Genomic DNA, 22213 nt, shown 5'->3' with positions numbered 1-22213 from the left:
TAACCTCCCCTGCAAGGGATCCTTAGAAGGTGTCAGCCTTGTCCCAAATTGGCGACCTGATAGACCAGCGGTTCCTTATTCCTGTGCCACAGTGAGAAATAAACCAGGGTTTCTATTCACACATTTTCGTGGTACGGAAACCGTTGGGAATTTTCCGCCTAATATTGAACTTTAAGTCACTGAACAAATGGGTGGTCTACAAGAACTTTCGGATGGAAACGATATTTATATATATATATATATATATATATATATATATATATATATATATATATATATATGCGCAAGCGCACAATTTTTGATATATAAAAGTCTATTCTACCCCCAGATTGCTTTATGGCTTCCCTTGATCTGAGGGACGCTTATTTGCACATCCTGATCAACGAAGAATTGCAAAAGTTTTTGAGGGTGGCAATCAAGTGAGGAAAGAAGGTCGGACATCTCCAATTCAGAGCCCTGCCATTCGGCCTGTCCTCATCCCCCAGGATTTTTACGAAGGTCCCGCCACTGGCCCCCCTGAGACTAAAAGGGATCTCAGTCATCCCATACTTAGACGACCTTTTATTTTTTTCCTCGCTCCAATTACAAGGGGATCTGCAGGTGGCCATTTCATTTCTGGAAGATCTGGGGTGGTTGATAAACGGAGACGAATCAAACCTAATCCCAGCGCAGGCTCTGCGATGCTTAGGTTTCTTAGTAAAATAGGTGACGCAGAAAGAAATCTCACTGAGGAGAAGGTGGAAAAGGTAAAAACGACAGCAGCCTATTTTCAGGACAATCTGGTGGTATCCATCCGTTCAGCCATGTCGGGTCTAGGTCTTCTAGTAACAACAATCCCAGCAGCACAGTGTGCAAGGGTCCATTTGAGGTTCCTCCAGGCCAATATCCTGAGCAGCTGGGACGGGACACAGGAATCACTGGACAGGACCTTTCGCCTATCCCCCAAAGACCAAGAGGTTTCTGTAGTGGTGGAGGGCTGAAGAAAACCTGGTGCGGGGTCTTCAGTGGTCTCTTACGGTGTTCATCCGTATCACCACAGATGCCAGTGCCTGGGGTTAGGGGGGACCACTGGTAGTCCAAAGTAGCCCAAGGGCACTGGGCCAAAATGCAGTCCTAAAGATGAGCCAACTGGAGGGAGTTACCGGCGATCTTGGAGGCGCTGAGGACATTCGCCAAAGAGTTGAAGAACCACCACCTACAAGTCCTCCTGTACAGTGTGATGATGGTGTCTTAAATAAACAAACGGTGGGGGACGATGTCCTTCCTTAATCAGGCTTGTGAGCGCCATTTTTACTTGGGCCAAGTGGAACCTGGGGTCAATTTCCGCAGTACACCTAAAGGGAAAGGGAGTGGACAGACATCTGGCAGACTTTGAGTCGTCACCAAGTGTGCGAATCAGAATGGTCACTGAACAGGGATGTCTTCCAACTAGTGGCAGACAAATGGGGCCTTCCAGAGGTGGACTTATTTGTCGCCAAGGTCCCAATGTACTTCTCGTTGGAAAGAGAAGTGGGGGCCAAGGGGATAGATGCCTTGGCTCAAAAGTGGGCATTTCGCCTATGCTACGCCTTTCCCCTGTTCAAACTTATTCCCCTGGTTCTGAGGAAGTTTGTTCAAGAGTGCACCACAATGATCCTAGTGGTCCCGTAGGCCTTGGTTTTCCACACTGTTGCTCCTGGCGGGAGGACCCCCTCACCATGCTGCCCGAGAGGGATGATCTGCTGTCTCGGGGCCCAGTCCTGTCGCCAAAAATATAGAGCCTGAAATCGTCGGCTTGGCGTCTGAGGAAAGCCTCCTGAAGTCTAAAGTGCTCTTGTACAGGGTGATGAATATGATTCTTTCCAGTAGAAAGAAAGTGACTCAAGCAGTTTATGTTAAATTTTGGAAAGTGTTGTGTTTTTTTTTTTTTTTTTGTGTGCATGGTTAGACACCAAGAAGGTGTCCTGCAGGTATTCCAGCCGTCTTGTAGTCTCCACAGCTAGGCGCATTACCGAGCTGCAGGCACTGTCTATTAAAGAGCCTTTCCTGCAAATTTTTGAGGACAGACTGATAATGCGTAAAGAAGCGGGATTCTTGCCTAAGGTGGTTTCTAAATTTCACAAGACTCAGGAGATCATTTTGCCTTCTTTCTGTGCTTCTTCCAAAAGAAGCAGAATTCCACCAACTGGACGTGAAGGCCTGAGTCTTGCTTTATTTGGAATTGTCCGCAGTGTTAATTTTAGTCTTAGGACTAAAATGGTATTTTAGTTTAAGTCCCATTTTAGTCTTTTGCAATTGTTTTAGTTTTAGTCGACTAAATCTCCAGTACATTTTAGTCTACTAAAATGTCCTACGTTTTAGTCGACTAAAATCTCCAGTACATTTCAGTAATTGCAATTTAGTTTTAGTCATAGTCTTTTGACTAAAATGGCATTTTAGTTTTAGTCTCATTTTAGTCTTTTGACTGAAATGGATTTTAGTTTTTTAGTCGTATTTTAGTCATCTCAATTGTTTTTAGTCGTATTTTATTTGACTAAAATAGTATTCATTTAGTTGACTAAAATGTTTTAGTCGACTAAATTTACACTGATTGTGCAAAGGCATTAGAAAATCTAATACCCTATTCGTTTTACATTCTGGAAAAAAATTTGGGGTTCCAAGCTTCAAAGGGCACAATCGCCTGGTGGATCAAACAAGCTATTGTGGAAGCTAGCTTGGAAGATTTTAAAGAATGAATGCCCTTTTTCCCCAATGGCTCACTCCACATGGGCACTATCTGCTTCTTGGGTGGATTGAGCTGGGGCGACACCAGAACAAATGTGTTGGGCAGCGACATGGTCAAGCTACTCGACATTCATGAAGCATTATAGACTGGACCTTATCTCAGCGCAAGCCCCCCCCCCCCAATCTGGTAAGTTCTCGTTGATCCTCTCTAGTGCTGTCCTGGACAGACGACTAGAGAAAACCAGAGTTCGACTTACCAGTAACGCTGTTCCTGGGAGTCGTCCAGGACAGCAGGAATTCCCTCCCTGTATGCTGTTATAACCTTGGACGAGTGTTTTTTGTTTTCTGAAGCCGTTCCAGGGAAGTTCTCGGATAAAGACTGGGGAAGGACAGTAGCCGCCCTTTATAAATTCAACCCTTTGTGTTTCCTGCCTCCTGGAGGTGGAGCCTTTCTCTCTAGTGCTGTCCTGGACGACTCCCAGAAACAGTTACTGGTAAGTCCAAACTTTTTTTTTTTTTTTTCATAGCCGAAGTAAATGGACTTCCCCTTGCTGACAGACATCTGAAAATGTTCATTGCCTGGTTGTCATGCTGATCTTCTGGCTTCTGTTCTGAGTCACCCAAGTGGAAGAAGTGTACAGGAGTTTGATTACTCTTTTGCTTCTATTTTCATATTTATTGTGGGCCAGTGACTTTTAAAATATTGAAGGCATGGGATCTGCATGACAGTCAGGCAGACAGCAAGCATCTTTTAGAAGCGGTCGGCAATGAGCAATATCTTATTACCTATTTCTCATATAACAGGTTTCCTTTAAAGCAACCTTGCCATTCACATTACAAAACCCAAATGCAACTTACTAGAGCTACATTTTGATAAGCTCAATTCATTTTTGTATCTTGTGTTTTAATGATATCTGCTTGTAATTTTGAATGTTTTGGGACTTTTATTCTGTCATTTTAGCCGCCAGAGGTATGTCTTGGGAGACACAGCCATGCAGAAAATGGCCCAGTCCCATGTTTTCCTTTGTGGAATGGGAGGACTTGGCGTTGAGATAGGTAAGGTTGTTGGTTTTTGTTTTCTTTTTTTGTTAATTCCTACCCTTCTTAATTAGTAGCAATGTTGTAAAAAGTTCTAAGATGTAAAGATAATAAGGTGCAAGTTATGTATGGTTGCGGAATGTTATTGATAAATGCTATTACTTAATGTTTCAACTTTTTTTTTAGATGTTCATATGAGTAAGGGCTCTTGCATACAGCACCAAAAATGCAAAATTGTTCAGGCTTAAAAAAAAAAAAAAATATATATATTTTTTAAACTGATCCCTTTTTTTTTTTTTTTTTTTTTTTTTTTTTTTTTTTTTTTTAATATTTTATGTGTCTGATGCGCATGTGTGCACAATGCAAGTAAACTAGCACAATTTTCAGATCAGTAAAATAAATAAAAAATATTTGGCCCGTGTTTTACGTATATACCTCCAAAAATCGCACACTTCCTACAAATCTTGGAGAAGAAACATTCTGGAATATTTATCCTTCTGTACGCATGTAAACACAAGCACTATATGGACCGAATTATATATATATATAATATTTTTTATATATATATATTTTTTTTTGTTACTCTGGATCTTTCCTGTGCAAGGAGGCTTAAAGCTGAACTCCAGCTTTTGTTACACTTTTACATTGTTCATTTGGTGCTCAGCCATTCAGAGAAAGTGATGTATTCTATCTATGAATGCAAAGCTTCTTCTGAATGGCTGAGTCAGAGAGACGGGCTGACGATGTCACAACCTCTGACATATCCAGTTAGAAGAATCTTTGTATTCGTTGATAGAATGCAACTCTTTCTCTAAATGGCTGAGCGCCGCTCAGATAGACTCTACTGTGTTCCAGGTATGAGACTGGAAGTCTGGGTTCGAACCCCGAACACAGTCCTGTATACTGTATGTAGCCTCAGCTACGTATAGTTTTTACGAAACATTGAGTGGCCTCACATGTTAGTGAGGGACCTAGAACTATGTAAAGTGTAACAAAAGAGTTCCGCTAACCACAATGACTAAGCTGTGCTTTCTACGTTCTTCATGCTCCCCAATTTAGGCAGGCCATAGATGATACGATTTTCTCTCCTGCAACCACGGGCCGGTGTTCATGGGAGAATCCCTCCCGTGGAACTGTTGTGTTTTCCCGGGAATGCGGGGGAGCAGGGAGCCGTCCCTGCCAGGAGAAACCAGTGCTTATTGCTGGCGGCTACAGCCACTGGCAATAATCGCATCCTAAAAATGCAACATTCTGGTTGTACACAAGCCGATCGATGGATTGACTTGGGTGCAGTCAGCCTGCCCATGCATGGATCGAATCCCTGGCTTTGCTTAAAGCGGTTGTATACCCGCTGTTTGTGTTTTTTTTTTTTTTTTTTGTTTTTTTTTTCTACACCTGTAAGGGAAAAGCCATAATGAGCTAGTATGCACTGCATACTAGCTCAATATGAGATACTTACCTTAGAACGAGGCACCGGCATCTCACCCGGTCCACGCCGAGGGAGCTGACATTTCCCCTCTGCGTGTCTTCCGGGCATCGCGGCTCCGGCGCTGTGAGTGGCCGGAGCCGCGATGTCGTCACTCCCGCGCATGCGCGCAGGAGACTTCTGTCCGGCAAGCTCCGGAGTTTGCTGGGCTGTCTGCCGAGAATCCCCTGTGCGCATGCGCCGCTGTAGTCAGCGGCTCATTGCGAGGGGAATATCTCCTAAACCGTACAGGTTTAGGAGATATTTTTCTTACCTACAGGTAAGCCTTATTATAGGCTTACCTGTAGATAAAAGTAAAAGAAAAAAAAAAAAGTATACAACCACTTTAATGTATTTCTTTTGCTTAGACTGGTTTGCTTTTAGAGATAAATGCATAAAACTGTAAAAATCCTTGCTGTAATCAGCTCAGCCAGAATAAATCCTGTTAATGAGGTTATCAAAGTCCTTTTTAGAATCTCCATTGTGAACAGCCAATATGCATTTTAAAGCTAGGATTTGAAACCATACCAGCCCTTAGTATGCTAAATTTGGGAGCCAGAGCCACCTGACCACCTGTCTTGGTTTATGACACTGCATGAGTTCTAAGTATTTTGTAATACTGACATTCCTTGGCTTCCTAAGTCAGATAACTGATTTTCTTTCTAATTTTAGCCAAGAACATTGTTTTAGCTGGGATAAAGGTAAGTTGTTTCATGTGTGCCTGCTTTAGTTTTAATCAAATGGATTGGGTGATGATGGTTATAATGGAATATTTATTTTATCAGGCGTTGACAATCCATGACACCAAACATTGTGAACTATGGGATCTTGGAACAAATTTTTTTATCAAAGAGGAGGATGTCAAGAATCAAAAAACTAGGTTAGAAAACAATAATATCTTATACGTTTGTTACAGGTATGAGCTTAGAACAGTCTTAAGTACAGACTTCATGATTTAGCCTGTGCTTAGCAGTTAGCAGGCTTCATATAACGAAGTTAGAAAGCCTTTTATCATTCAAATCAGTCCAAGCGTGCCTTGGCTTGGATACCTCATAACTCCATGCATGCGTTTTAGAATATATTTGTATTGTGAACAAAGCAATCTTGAAACAAATCTAGTTACAATCCTTTATTGCAGAGCCGAAGCATGCCTTCACCACATTTCAGAGCTTAACCCTTATGTCCAAGTGACATTATCTACAGCGCCACTGGATGAAACCGCTGATCTTTCTTTCCTGAGGCAGTACCAGGTATTACCTAGCAGTCTATAAGCTTTCAGTTTCTATAGATAAGTGGCGTTCACTTGCTAATTCTGTATTTATACTTTTACTTTTTACTTAGTGTGTCATACTGACTGAAACAAGGCTTTCCTTAAGGAAAAGGATCAATAACTTTTGTCATGATCAACAACCACCTATAAAGGTAATGCTTTCAATATTACAAATGCTAGATCATTTAAAAAAAAAAAAAAAATCGATAGATCCTCCTGTCTCTTTGCACATAACTCACCTCATCACTTCCTTTTCTTTGCTGTTCATTGGTCTGGCCACCTGGAACAGATCATAGACATCCTCTTTCCCAAATGGTCATTGTGATCTTAACCACTTCAATACCAGGCACTTTCAGCCCCTTCCTGCCCAGGCCAATTTTCAGCGCTGTCACACTTAGAATGACAATTTAACGGTCATGCAACACTGTACCCATATGACAATTCTCCCCCCCCCCCCCCCCCCCCACAAATCGAGTTTTCTTCTGGTGGTATTTGATCACCACTGGGTTTTTTATTTTTTGCTAAACAAATAAAAAAAGAACATTTCTGTTATTAAAATTTTGTAAATAAGTATGTTTTCTCCTTCATGGATGAGGCTGCACTGATTGGCAGCACTGATGACACTGATCAGAGAACAAAAAACAAGTCTATCATAGCTATGATTAAACACCAAATTATTATGGTGTGAAACGCGTCAGTTATTTTGCCTGCCTTTGCAACATGAACTGCCTGTTCTTTTTGGATTTTTAATCTTCAATAAAAGTGCCTCATCAGTGTGTGGCTGTCCAGGACTTGTTTTTTGTTCTCTGATCCATTATAGAGCCTGCACCTGAAGTGTTCCAACAGGGCACATGCTTTAAGAGGATTTAGGTTTGGAGCGGCACTGATGGCGGGGTACTAATGATTATCAGTGCAGGACCCCCCCCCCCCCCCCCGTCAGGAGAGCCGCATGCACGAGTGGCTTATCCTGCTGGACGTCATTTGACGTTCAGTCAGGATAACTAGACCTCCGCCCGACCGTCCTTCTACTATAGGCTGGGCGGGAAGGTGTTAAAGGTTGGATTTTTCTTTTTTACTAAAATAAACATGTTATACTTGCCTGTTCTTTGCAGTGGTTTTGCACAGAGCATCTCCAGTCCTCCTCTTCTGGGGTCCCCCTGCCAGTGCTCCTAGCTCCTCTTCTTCTTCGAGTGCCTCCAGGTGTTTTCAATGTGTTTTTCTTTTCCCCCTCCTCCTTCTTCCCCTTTTTTTTTTTTTTTTTTTTTTTTTTTTTTTACATAGTTTCCTGGGGGGGGGGGGGGGGGGGTTTAATAATTTATTTTTTCTGCACTGGAACTGACCGCACTGGTGTGAACTAGGCCATTGGAACCCATATAACCTACTGTTCATGCGTTTTTGATGCAGACAAAAAACGCACTGGACTGCATCAGGTGTGAACCGGTCTTTATACACATGAAAAATCGCTATTAGCTTGGTTCCATCTGATGTAAGAGATGCCAGACTGGCATTGGTGTATCTAAGAACAGTTATTACCCGCCTCTCTCTGGCTTCTTTGCGTTGTCGCTGACACAGAACAAACTGAAAATACTGAAGCAACTAAAACAGAATGATAGCCAGGCAGAGAAGAGGTCAGCAGTGGCCCTCTCTGTATTTTCCAATTACAGGCTTCTAGTATTGCCCCTCAACTCATATATACAGTCATAGTTACAGGTGCAAGTAAGCTCTATATGTGATATACTGGTCTACGTTACACCTTTTATTGTCAGTCTGCAACATCTTACAACTATTTAGAGGATAGAGCTGATAATATAAACTCACGTCAGAGTAAAAGAACAAATATCAACACTTTTTAAGAATCTGTTAGATTGCTCGCAAATTCATATACTCCCTTTTATTGTCACATCTGTGGAGAAAATTGTACAGTGTTTGGCCAGCTGTATAGATATTGTACACTGACATCAAGATTTAAAGAACCTTGACCCAGTTAACCAAATTTCTCTAAAAGCATGTGTACAGAGATGTGTTTAGGATGCATTTAACATGAGTTTGTGATGCCTTTTGAAATTGATCAGCAGTGGTTACTTGTAGAAATTGTTGGCTCTTACAAGGCCATTGTGATAAAACCATATCAACAGCACTGTAAGTATAGGATCAGCATTTTCTATATGTTTTCAATGCCTTCCCATTGACATGCAAAGAAATGTTTCCAGTTGCAGGACTGTCGTAATCCTTTGTAGAAAATGATTGATTATGATAGTCTTTAATCCAGGTTGGAAGTTTGTGCAAGCTGTAACATGCACTTTCTAAGCCTGCAAGTTCCTGATTTTACTCTGGAGTTTTTGCTTGTCATTAACAACAAACAAAAGTGAAGTACTATATATTTCATATAAGTATATGCAGCCTTAAGCCCCGTACGCATGGGCCGAATGTCAGGAGACAACGGACGTTTGGACCGTGTGCATGTCGGATGTGCATGCTGGAAAACCAGCAACCGTCTGACTCCCGTTCAGCGCTCTCAGCCGATGGCAGAGAGCGTTGATTGGAGTGTTCTGGTAGGGGGGGTGTCCTCCTGTCAGAACACAACAACTCAGCGGGGGAGATTGCTGGACTAACCTTGCATGGTTAGTACAGCGGCTCCGACCAGAGCTCAGTTTTTTTTTTTTCCGTGCAACTGTAGTGTGTACCTGGCTTTAGACCTTCCCTAGCTTGTACACAGAGGTTTGTCTAATTACATTGAAAAGGTCGATGACACTTTTTTTTTTTTTTTTATTTCCAGTTTATTTCTTCAGATGTCTATGGCATATGTTCCTATTTGTTCTGTGATTTTGGAGAAGAGTTTGAGGTGTTGGATACTACAGGTGAAGAGCCAAAAGAGATCTTTATTTCCAATATAACACAGGTAAAGCATAATCATTTCTTCTAACTTATTTTGTTGTATATAGTATGATCCTGTTTCACGGAATAAGAATGCCACTTGACACGCCTTAAGGATCTTTTTGTCCTGTAATTGATTGATTCAGTTAAATAAAAGTCCACCCAAAACTGATAGTTATGTACTAAATGGACTACTGCAACCTACAGGCTGAAATCCTCTTCTCCTGCAGCCCTTATGATGATGTAGATATTTGTCTGGCTTCCTTTCCCTATCACAATAAATTGAGAGTATAGCGAAAGTGGTGTAGTTGATATAGGGATTGTGCTGGGACTCCATTGACAAGGTTTCACCACTGCATTCCCACATAACTGATATATATTATATTACATTTTATCCTGTGGATGGTATGATTCCTCCAAAATTAATCAACCCAACCTTGTTTGATATCTACATGACTAAGCGTTTCTGAAATGCAGAAAGACAAAAAAATTCCAACATGCTCGTGTGAATTTAAAAGGTATACAGTATGATACGCAGCACGGATGAGGAAAAAAACGTGTTTTGGGGAATTATGATGCCGGAATTCATATTCTGACATCAAGTTATAACTTATAACTTGTTTTTGTACCTGCAGATCTCGGTAGGTACAAAAACTACTACAAAATATATATTTTTCACCATAAACATGCAAATTATTTAATTACAAGGGAATTAACGTGTGGTGCAGGCCTTTTAGAGTGCAGCGCACTTCTAAATTGAGAAAATGTAGCAGATGCTGCTCCTAATTAACAAAAGGGGTGAAGGGTCACAGTGCCGATAGTAGGGGGGTTGTTAAGCTGCTTGAAAGCTCTGTACAGTTTTTTTTTTTTTTTTTTTTTTCTGATCTAGAATGCAGCCTGTTGTTTACCAAGTGCCTGTACACACAAGCTCGTAAACAAGCATTGCGTATTCTTGAGTAAATAAACAAAATAGAAAAACCTGTGCATATGAGAATAAATATTAATGGATTGTATTGTGCACAGGAATACGCGAACGCCCATATATGCAAAAAACAAACGCCTGAAACTACGTCCAGAAAAGCAGATGCTTGAACATCAGTACCATGTGCAAGAGGCCTTAAGGTGTAGCTTTAGCCCCCCCCCCCCCCCCAAAAAAAAATGTAAAAGTCAGCAGCTACAAATACTGTAGATGCTGACTCTTAATATTAAGACTCTTACCCATCCAGGGATCCTGCAATGTCAGCATCCCAGCCAATTTTGTAATCAGCTCTCGGATGCTACTGCCAGCATTCCTTGCAGCTTCACAGCTGGTTCCCTACTGCGCATGCGTGAGGCACGCTCTGCTTTGTGAATGGCCTGTCGAAGGAGGAGGGGGGCTGAACTTCCAGGGGACCTCGCCGCAGCAAAGTCAAATACAGGTACCCGCTTACCATTTCTTGGATGTAAACAAAATAACAAAAAATCCACCTGCACACCCCCAAACAAATATCACTCCACCTTAAAACAAAAATCTAATAACCAAACCGTGCAGTGCTACTGACTACTCATTAAGTAGATATGTGTGCAAAAGTGGAAAATGCAATAAATCAACCAAAAAAAAGCGCATATACAGTGCATGCACTCTATAAATGGTGAATAACACACAAGCCCCAATCCAGGTGCAAACAGTGATGAGAACTCCTCCTGCAGTAACCCCATAATGTAGTGAGCAATCTTCACCCTGTGGCACTCCAAACTGTTCACCTTAAAGTGGAGTTCCACCCAAAAGTGGAAGTTCCGCTTTAAGCACTCCTTACCCCCTTGCATGCCACATTTGGCATGTAATTTTTTTTATTTTTGGGGGGGGGGGGGGGCCAGGTACCTAGTTTTGACAGGAACCTGCTCCCACTTCTGCTCGGGCCACCTAGGCGGCTCGTTCGGACTTTCTTCTCTCCCCCTCCCTCCAATCTTCTAGGATCACAGGTCCCAGAAAATTGCACAGCGCGACTCGCGCAGTGTGCACCTGGCTGTGAAGTTGCAAGCTGTCAAAGCCAGGTGCCCACACTTGCAATGCCAGTGCCGGGGAAAGATGATGGAGAGAGCCAAGGGTGCGGCTGGATCGTGGGACAGGTGAGTGTGTGTTTATTAAAAGTCAACAGCTACACTTTTTGTAGCTGCTGACTTCTTCCTTTTTTTTTTTTTTTAATAAACTCAAACGTCTGTAACTCCGCTTTAAAGAAATTACCTTGCATTTATAATGAGGTCAGAAGCGCATGTATTGCCATGTGGGATTAGAATGACTGTCTAGCCTCCTCCACAAACTTCCAGATGTCACACGTTGCTTCAGCAAATACAGTACATATAGAGACAAAAACCTCTTATAGTGCTTACTGACAAATTTCTTATATAAAATGAAGATTAAACCACTCTCACATGATATGCATACGCTCACATCAATGCTCACATTAATGCATAAAATAAATACTTCAAATACTTCAGTCCCGCCATATGGGTAGAAATGACCAGCTCACTAGACTTGTCAGAGACTCTGTACTGTTCACATCCTTTACACTGGGTCCTTTCTGGTGGGTATCTGGGCCAGTTTTATATATATATATATATATATATATATATATATATATATATATATATATATATATATATATATATATATAGTACATTGCACTCCCTTTTGTTAATTCGGAGTGGACCCTGTGCCAATTTCTGTTTTCATTGTGAAATAAAAATTAGCTTGGGTGGTAGAGGGAGACCTGAAATAGGTCAATCTGGTTAGTTAATGTAGCACGTTATTAAAGGGGAAGTGGGGCCAAAGCACTTTTTTGTCCCTACTTCTCCTGTGGTGCACAGGAGTGCACTTTGCTCTGCACTCCTGTGATCCATACTCAGCCGACAGTGGACTAAAGTCCGCTGGTCGGCAGACATCACTCAACCGGTCCATGCTCTGGAGCAGTCACGACTTTAATATTGAGATCCACCCAGATGCCTAGACTAGCAGCTGGCTCATCCTCTCAGTGACCCATTGAGAGGCTAAGCCAGCTGCTCCTGCCCCCTGCATAGCCCGGCACCCCAGTGAGTGCTGAAGGGGCAGAGGGGGACCGATGCAGCATCAACCTAGGTGAATATTAATGTTTATTTTCTAAAAATGTACTTCCCTTTTTAATGTTAATTCCGCCCCACTTCCATTTGCAGAGCTTTCAGCAAACTTTGACTTTTTAAAGGCAACGTTCAGCCCCAGTTTGGTAAAGTTAAACACAGATCCTAATGGACTGTCACTTTTGAATAAGCTGCTAGCAGTCTTCAATAAGCTGTAGCACTACTTGCAGGTTGTGTGAAAGCCTACTGAAGCCTACTAAAAGCTTGTTTAGTGTTAATCGGCACAACCATTAAAGAGGAATTCCAAGTATGGCACACATCTTAAAGCTGAAATCCAGGTATGACATTTTTTACATAGTTACATTGGTTCAGTTTGGACCAGTGTAAGTATGTATGTCTTCCCTGTGGGATACCCGTAGAAGCAGGAAATTACTGTAGTAAACACCGTTACTCTTTTGCATTCATTCATCCGCCCCTCCACCTCGCCCAACCAAAGAAAGATTCACATTCGTTGACAAAGTGCAAAGTGATCTCTGAATGGTGTCCTGACCTCCTGTGTGCAGACTACAGCAGGACAGCCGCTCAGGAAGGGACCTTGTAGCTAGTTGAGATCGGCAGGACTATTATAGTGATTTGAGGGATCCCAAAGGTATGGCACATATAGAACTACAGTGGTGTACCAATGTAACTATGTAAAATTTCTCTACCTGGTTTTCAGCTTTAAGATGTGTTAACATTCCCAAGCTGGCATTGAGGAGTTCTTGAAGGGCTTTAGCAAATCTGGTTGAAACATGCAGAAAGCTTTGTAAGTTCTTTGTAAAAAACTTGCTGAAAATTTTGTAGCAGCTACTCACTGCTGTTATACTAATGCCCCTGTGAACAAGGCTTATCAGTGTTTTGACAGTTTGCTAAAAAGTTTTGCTAATCTCCATTATTGTTGACAGTCAAATCCTGGAGTGGTCACTTGTTTTGAGAGCCGGTCTCACAACCTTGAATCTGGACAATACGTGACTTTCCGTGAAGTGCATGGAATGCCCGGCTTAAATGGGTCCACACATCAGGTTTCAGGTAAATCACGTGAACATTCAAAAGCTTGGTATAAATTTTATTTACACAGTGATTGTTCTGCATGTAACTAAGCTCTTCTTCTTCTTCTTTTTTTTTTTTTTTTTTTCTTTTCCTCTATAGAGCATATTTAGATATGCATTGGTATAGTTATATATGGGTAATAAAGATAGGTAGGCTCCATGGAAAACTCCTGTTTAAGACACTTTAACTCTCACCTTTCTGGTGTTTCATCAGGACTGGAAGCTCCAATTTCGAGATGTTTTCCCCTGCATCCCAGCCTGCTGTAAAAATTCAGCATTGTTAGGCTACATTTACATGGCCGCATGGGTGTGGATAGTTTGCAGTTTTTGGAAACCGAGTAGCTGCGGCCAGAAGTCAGCAGAAATGCTGATCTTGGAAGTGCACACTGGCTGTGGCATTTAGAGCTACCAACAAGAATCAAATAATTCTCTCACTGGTGGCCGCACCTGTACAGCTGTGTGAGTGTAGCCTAAGGCCCCTTTCACACTGGGGTGGTTTGCAGGCGTTATTGCGCTAAAAATACCGCCTGCAAACCGACCTAAAACTGCCGCTGGTGTTTCTTCACACTGAAGCGGTGCACTGGCAGGAGAGAAAAAAAAACTCCTGCAAACAGCATCTTTTGGAGCGGTGAAGGAGCGGTGTATTCACCGCTCCTACACTGCTCCTGCCCATTGAAATCAATGGGGCAGTGTGGCAATACCGCGGCTATACCGTAGCGGCGCTATGCGAGCGGTTTTAACCCTTTTTCGTCCGCCAGCGGGGGTTAAAACCGCACCGCTAGTGGCCGAATACCGCCGCTAAAACGACGGTAAAGCGGCGCTAACAATAGCGCCGTTTTACCGCCGATGCCCTCATCGCCCCAGTGTGAAAGGGGCCTTAAACAGTCATTAATACAAGGAATTGTGCAGCCATAATGCTTAGTGCTTGGAACTTTTATGTGCAAGCTTGCAGAAAAGCAAGCAGGGTGTGTCCTGCAAGCTTTTGCAAGGCTTTTGGCAAGCTTCATGCAGCTTTTTTGACGTTGTTAAGTCACTCTTTAGCTCCACTTTGGGGATGTTAAACACAGGTCTTAGTGAAACTGCAGCCAGATATTGATCGCTTGCTGCCCGAGGTATTTTATTTATTTTTTTCAGACTTTAAAATTAGCATTTTTTTGCTAGAAAAACTACTTTGACCTGACAACTTGACAGGGGTTATATCCCTCGCTTACTCTGTCCAAATGGGGGGAAAAAAAAAAAAAGTTCTACTTTAACCTCTTCCAGCCCACGGACGTCATATGATGTCCTGGGCTTTGGGCGGGTATATCTGAATGATGCCTGTAGTTACATACATCATTTAGATATTGCCGGTTTCAGCCGGCGAATCTCTACACCATAGGAATGATCATAGCGGCTGTTCCGCCACTTGATCGTTCCTACGGGAGGCGAGAGGGGACGTCCTCCCGCCGCCCTCCGGTGCTTGCTCCAACTCACCGTTACGATCGGTGAGGCGGAGAGTGCATCCGCCGGTGCCGGATGTAGATCATAGAGATTTCCGGCGGACCAGATGGTCCCCGGAGTCTCTATGATCGTCGGGAGGCCGGGCGCGATGTTATGACGTCATGCCCAGCCTCTCCATTCAAAAAAAGGCGCCGCTTCGGCTGGGAAGCAGCGATCGTTTTTATTTTTTTTTTTTTATTTCAGGCTTCCCAGCCTAGTGGTGAGATATGGGGTCTTATTGACCCCATATATCACTATTAAGAGCACCTGACATGTCATATTGCTATTACAAGGGATGTTTACATTCCTTGTAATAGGAATAAAAGTGATTAATTTTTTTTTTTTTCAAAAAAGTGTCAAAATAAAAAAAATAAAATATAATTAACAATAAAAAAAAAAAAAAAAAAAAATTTTTTAAAGCGCCGCTGTCCCCGTGTGCTCGCACGCAGAAGCGAACGCATACGTAAGTCCTGCCCACATATGAAAACAGTGTTCAAACCATACATGTGAGGTATCGCCGCGAATGTTGGAGCGAGAGCAATAATTTTGGCCCTAGACCTCCTCTGTAACTCAAAACATGTAACCAGTAAAAAAATTTCAAGCGTCGCCTATGGGGATTTTTAAGTACCGAACATTGGCGCCATTCCACGAGCGTGTGCAATTTTGAAGCGTGACATGTTAGGTATCTATTTACTCGGCGTAACTTCATCTTTCACAAAATGCAAAAACATTGGGCTAACTTTACTGTTTTGTTTTTTTAACACAAAACAGTTTTTTTCCCCAAAAAACGCGTTCGAAAAATTCCTGCGCAAATACTGTGTGAGATAAAAAGTTGCAACAACTGCCATTGTATTCTCTAGGGTCTTTGCTAAAAAAGCATATATAATGTTTGGGGGTTCTATGTAATTTTCTAGCAAAAAAATGATGATTTTTACATGTAGGAGCAAAGTGTCAGAATTGGCCCGGTATTGAAGTGGTTAATCATTAATAATGGCCCTATAATTACTCGAAGTCCTTTTTTACATAGGCTTTAGCTTGTAAAAGAGCAGCGTGAACGTCAACCTTTGATAAAGCTTTTGCAGAGCTTTAAGCAAGCTCTGCAGAAGCTTTTAAAGTACCATTCAGTTCCAGTTTAAAAAAATGTTGAATACAGGTCCCAATGGGAATGCCGATTGCCACTTTAAACAAGCTGCTAGCAGGCTTCAGCAAGCTTTCAACAAGCTTCAAGAAGTTGTAAAGTCTGCAGCATGTTTAAAATGGTAATCAGCACACCCATTTGTATAAGTGTTTAATGCTTACAAACTGGAGCTTAACCACTTACCAACCGGCCCATAGCCGAATGACGGCTGCAGGGCGGTTGGATAACTCTGGGTGGACGTACTATGACGTCCTCCCAGAATTCCCCTCTCGCGCGCCCCCTGGGGCGCGCCCCCGAACACATCCGTGACCGCCGGGTCCAGAGGACCCGGCGCATCACGGATCCCGGTAAATGGCCGCTAATCGCGGCCGTTTACCATGTGATCGCGCCGTCAAATGACGGCGCGATCACAGGTAAACAGACCGGCGTCATCTGATGACGCCGGTTCCTCTCCTCCCCTCCTGTGTACCGATCGGTACACAGTGAGCGGGGAGGGGGATGGATGGATGTCTGCAGCGCTGTGGGCTGGATGTGTAGTGCCCACAGCGCTGCACAGAGACATCCATCCATCCATCCATCCATCCATCCATGCTCAGCCATCCCTCACTACTATGCAATACTCTGCAATGCCCCCACAATACTCTGCAATGCCCCCACAATACTCTGCAATGCCCCCACAATACTCTGCAATGCTGTGCAATACTCTGCAATGCCCCCACAATACTCTGCAATGCCCCCACAATACTCTGCAATGCTGTGCTATACTCTGCAATGCCCCCACAATACTCTGCAATGCCCCCACAATACTCTGCAATGCCCCCACAATACTCTGCAATGCTGTGCTATACTCTGCAATGCTGTGCTATACTCTGCAATGCTGTGCAATACTCTGCAATGCTATGCAATACTCTGCAATGCTATGCAATACTCTGCCATGCCCCCGCCATACTCTGCCATGCCCCCGCCATACTCTGCCATGCCCCCGCCTTACTCTGCCATGCCCCCGCCTTACTCTGCCATGCCCCCGCCTTACTCTGCCATGCCCCCGCCTTACTCTGCCATGCCCCCGCCTTACTCTGCCATGCCCCCGCCTTACTCTGCCATGCCCCCGCCTTACTCTGCCATGCCCCCGCCTTACTCTGCCATGCCCCCGCCATACTCTGCCAGGACCCGGCGCATCACGGATCCCGGTAAATGGCCGCTAATCGCGGCCGTTTACCATGTGATTGCGCCGTCAAATGACGGCGCGATCACATGTAAACAGACCGGCGTCATCTGATGACGCCGGTTCCTCTCCTCCCCTCCTGTGTACCGATCGGTACACAGTGAGCGGGGAGGGGGATGGATGGATGGATGTCTGCAGCGCTGTGGGCTGGATGTGTAGTGCCCACAGCGCTGCACAGAGACATCCATCCATCCATCCATCCATGCTCAGCCATCCCTCACTACTATGCAATGCTGTGCAATACTCTGCAATACCCCCACAATACTCTGCAATGCTGTGCAATACTCTGCAATGCCCCCACAATACTCTGCAATGCTGTGCAATACTCTGCAATGCCCCCACAATACTCTGCAATGCTGTGCTATACTCTGCAATGCCCCCACAATACTCTGCAAGGCCCCCACAATACTCTGCAATGCCCCCACAATACTCTGCAATGCTGTGCTATACTCTGCAATGCCCATGCCCCCACAATACTCTGCAATACCCCCACAATACTCTGCAATGCTGTGCAATACTCTGCAATGCCCCCACAATACTCTGCAATGCTGTGCAATACTCTGCAATGCCCCCACAATACTCTGCAATGCTGTGCTATACTCTGCAATGCCCCCACAATACTCTGCAATGCCCCCACAATACTCTGCAATGCTGTGCTATACTCTGCAATGCCCATGCCCCCACAATACTCTGCAATGCCCCCACAATACTCTGCAATGCTGTGCTATACTCTGCAATGCTGTGCTATACTCTGCAATGCCCCCACAATACTCTGCAATGCTGTGCAATACTCTGCAATGCCCCCACAATACTCTGCAATGCTGTGCTATACTCTGCAATGCCCCCACAATACTCTGCAATGCCCCCACAATACTCTGCAATGCTGTGCTATACTCTGCAATGCCCATGCCCCCACAATACTCTGCAATGCCCCCACAATACTCTGCAATGCTGTGCAATACTCTGCAATGCTGTGCAATACTCTGCAATGCTGTGCAATACTCTGCAATGCTGTGCAATACTCTGCAATGCCCCCACAATACTCTGCAATGCTGTGCAATACTCTGCAATGCCCCCACAATACTCTGCAATGCTGTGCAATACTCTGCAATGCCCCCACAATACTCTGCAATGCCCCCGCCATACTCTGCCATGCCCCCGCCATACTCTGCCATGCCCCCGCCTTACTCTGCCATGCCCCCGCCTTACTCTGCCATGCCCCCGCCATACTCTGCCATGCCCCCGCCATACTCTGCCATGCCCCCGCCATACTCTGCCATGCCCCCGCCATACTCTGCCATGCCCCCGCCATACTCTGCCATGCCCCCGCCATACTCTGCCATGCCCCCGCCATACTCTGCCATGCCCCCGCCATACTCTGCCATGCCCCCGCCATACTCTGCCATGCCCCCGCCATACTCTGCCATGCCCCCGCCATACTCTGCCATGCCCCCGCCATACTCTGCCATGCCCCCGCCATACTCTGCCATGCCCCCGCCATACTCTGCCATGCCCCCGCCATACTCTGCCATGCCCCCGCCATACTCTGCCATGCCCCCGCCATACTCTGCCATGCCCCCGCCATACTCTGCCATGCCCCCGCCATACTCTGCCATGCCCCCGCCATACTCTGCCATGCCCCCGCCATACTCTGCCATGCCCCCGCCATACTCTGCCATGCCCCCGCCATACTCTGCCATGCCCCCGCCATACTCTGCCATGCCCCCGCCATACTCTGCCATGCCCCCGCCATACTCTGCCATGCCCCCGCCATACTCTGCCATGCCCCCGCCATACTCTGCCATGCCCCCGCCATACTCTGCCATGCCCCCGCCATACTCTGCCATGCCCCCGCCATACTCTGCCATGCCCCCGCCATACTCTGCCATGCCCCCGCCATACCCCGCCATACTCCGCCATACCCCGCAATACCCCGCCCCCGCCATACTCCGCAATACCCCGCCATACTCCGCAATACCCCGCCATACCCTGCCATGCTGAGCCATGCTCAGCTGTACTCGCCCTCTGTATGTGGCCAGGCTGTGGAAGTCTCACACATGTGGTATCGCCGTACTCAGGAGGAGCAGGAGAATCTATTTTGGGGTGTCATTTTTGGTATGTACATGTTATGTGGTAGAAATATTGTATAAATGGACAACTTTGTGTTAAAAAAAAAAAAAAAAAGCGTTTTAACCACTTCCCGCCCGCCGGCCATCATACAACATCCTTGACTTTGTGCGGGGATATCTGAATGATGGTTGCAGCTACAGGCATCATTCAGATATCGGCTTTTTCAGCCAGCGATTCCCTACACCATGAGAATGATCATAGCAGCTGTTCCACTGCTTGATCGTTCTTACGGGAGGCGAGAGGGGATGTCCCCCCTCCCGCGCTTCTACCGACTCACCGCTACGATCGAAGCCAGGATCGTTTTTTTTTTTTTTTTTATTTTATTTCAGGCTTCCCAGCCTAGAGGTGAGATGTGGGGTCTTATTGACCCCATATCTCACTGTAAAGAGGACCTGTCATGCCATATTCCTATTACAAGGATGTTTATATTCCTTGTAATAGGAATAAAAGTGGTCAAAAATTTTTTTTTTTTTGGAAAAAAGCATCAAACTAAAATAAATAAAGTAAAATGAACAATAAAAAAAAAAAAAAAACATTTTTAAAGCGCCCCTGTCCCTGTGTGCTCGCATGCAGAAGCGAACGCATACGGAAGTCCCGCCCACATATGAAAACGGTGTTCAAACCACACATGTGAGGTATCGCTGCGATCGGTAGAGCGAGAGCAATAATTTTGGCCCTAGACCTCCTCTGTAACTCAAAACATGTAACCAGTAAAAAATTTTAAAGCGTCGCCTATGGGGATTTTTGAGTAGCAAAGTTTGGCGCCATTCCACAAGCGCGTGCAATTTTGAAAGGTGACATGTTGGGTATCTATTTACTCGGCATAACTTCATCTTTCACATTATGCAAAAACATTAGGCTAACTTTACTGTTTTGGTTTTTGTAAAGCACAAAACAGTTTTTTTTCCAAAAAAAAACGCGTTAAAAAAATTGCTGCGCAAATACCGTGCGAGATAAAAAGTTGCAACGACCGCCATTGTATTCTCTAGGGTCTTTGCTAAAAAACCATATATAATGTTTTGGGGTTCTATGTAATTTTCTAGCTAATAAATGATGATTTTTACATGTAGGAGACAAATGTCAGAATTGGCCTGGGTGCTCCAGAACGCCTGAAGGTGCTCCCCTGCATGTTGGGCCTCTGTATGTGGCCACGCTGTGTAAAAATCTCACACATGTGGTATCGCCATACTCGGGAGTAATAGCAGAATGTGTTTTGGGGTGTAATTTGTGGTATGCATATGCGGTGTGTGAGAAATAACCTGCTAATATGACAATTTTGTGGGAAAAAAAAAAGTAAAAAAAAAAACCTTGATTTTGCAAAGAATTGTGGGAAAAAATGACAACTTCAAAAAACTCACCATGCATCTTTCTAAATACCTTGGAATGTCTTCTTTCCAAAAAGGGGTCATTTGGGGGGTATTTGTACTTTTCTGGCATGTTAGGGTCTCAAGAAATTAGATAGGCCGTCAGTACTTCAGGTGTGATCAATTTTCAGATATTCGCACCATAGCTTTTGGACTCTCTAACTTTCACAAAGACCAAATAATATCCACCGATTTGGGTTAATTTTACCAAAGATATGTAGCGGTATAAATTTTGGCCAAAATATATGAAGAAAAATTACTAATTTGCAAAATATTATAACAGAAATGAAGAAAAATGTATTTTTTTACAGATTTTTCGGTCTTTTTTCTTTTACGGCGCAAAAAATAAAGAACCCAGCGGTGATTAAATACCACCAAAAGAAAGCTCCATTTGTGTGAAAAAAAGGACAAAAATTTCATATAGATACAGTGTTGCATGACTGAGTAATTGTCATTCAAAATGTGAGAGCACCAAAAGCTGAAAATTGGTCTGGTTAGGAAGGGGGTTTAAGTGCCCAGTTGTCAAGTGGTTAATGTGATGGCTTTGGGCAGTGGCAGGTACTCTTTAAAGAGACATCAGGGGTTTGTTAGACCCACAATTCCCCCCTGCCCTCCAAAGCAGCTACAGGGAGGGAAAAAGTATTTGATCCCCTGCTGATTTTGTACTTTTGCCCACAGACAAAGAAATTATCAGTCTATAATTTTAATGGTAGGTTTTGTTTTAACAGTGAGACAGAACAAAAACAAATATATCCATAAAAATATATTTTCAAAAAAGTTATAAATTAATTTGCATTTCAATGAGTGAAATAAGTATTTGATCCCCTATCAATCAGCAAGATTTCTGGCTCCCGGGTGTCTTCTGTACAGGTAACGAGCTGAGATTAGGAGCATTCTCTTAAAGGGAGTGCTCCTAATCCCAGCTTGTTACCTGTATAAAAGACACCTGTCCACAGAGGCAATCAATCGGATTCCAATCTCTCCACCATGGCCAAGACCAAACAGTTGTCCAAGGATGTCAGGGACAAGATTGTAGACCTGCACAAGCCTGGAATGAGCTACAAGACTACCACCAAGCAGCTTGGTAAGAGCAGTTGGTGCGATTATTCACAAATGGAAGAAACAAAAAAATAACTGTCAATCTCCCTCTGTCTGGGACTCCATGGAAGATCTCACCTCGTGGATCGTTTCAATGATCATCAGAATGGTGGGGAATCAGCCCAGAACTACACGGGAGAATCTTGTCAATGATCTCAAGCTGGGACCATAGTCACCAAGAAAACAATTGGTAACACACTACACCGTAAAGGACTGAAATCCTGCAATGCCCGCAAGGTCCCCCTGCT

The 22213-nt window shown here is 44.1% G+C and overlaps 1 protein-coding gene across 2 annotated transcripts in view; it reads left to right on the top strand.

The window, feature by feature from the left end:
- UBA6 (ubiquitin like modifier activating enzyme 6) overlaps positions 1-22213 on the top strand; it is a 133933-nt gene that overhangs the window by 14354 nt on the left and 97366 nt on the right. For both annotated transcript variants that reach the window (XM_073597820.1, XM_073597813.1), the window contains exons 3-9: positions 3665-3759; positions 5879-5907; positions 5992-6086; positions 6345-6456; positions 6548-6628; positions 9253-9375; positions 13388-13511. In XM_073597820.1, the coding sequence (XP_073453921.1) occupies positions 3665-3759; positions 5879-5907; positions 5992-6086; positions 6345-6456; positions 6548-6628; positions 9253-9375; positions 13388-13511 (659 nt within the window). The remainder of the gene's footprint in view (positions 1-3664; positions 3760-5878; positions 5908-5991; positions 6087-6344; positions 6457-6547; positions 6629-9252; positions 9376-13387; positions 13512-22213) is intronic.

Source organism: Aquarana catesbeiana, linkage group LG01 (assembly GCF_042186555.1).
Source record: "Aquarana catesbeiana isolate 2022-GZ linkage group LG01, ASM4218655v1, whole genome shotgun sequence".
In the NCBI taxonomy this organism is placed as follows: Eukaryota; Metazoa; Chordata; class Amphibia; order Anura; family Ranidae; genus Aquarana; species Aquarana catesbeiana.
The sequence above is the reverse complement of the archived record's forward strand: the minus strand, read 5'-3'. Positions and strand labels throughout refer to the sequence as shown.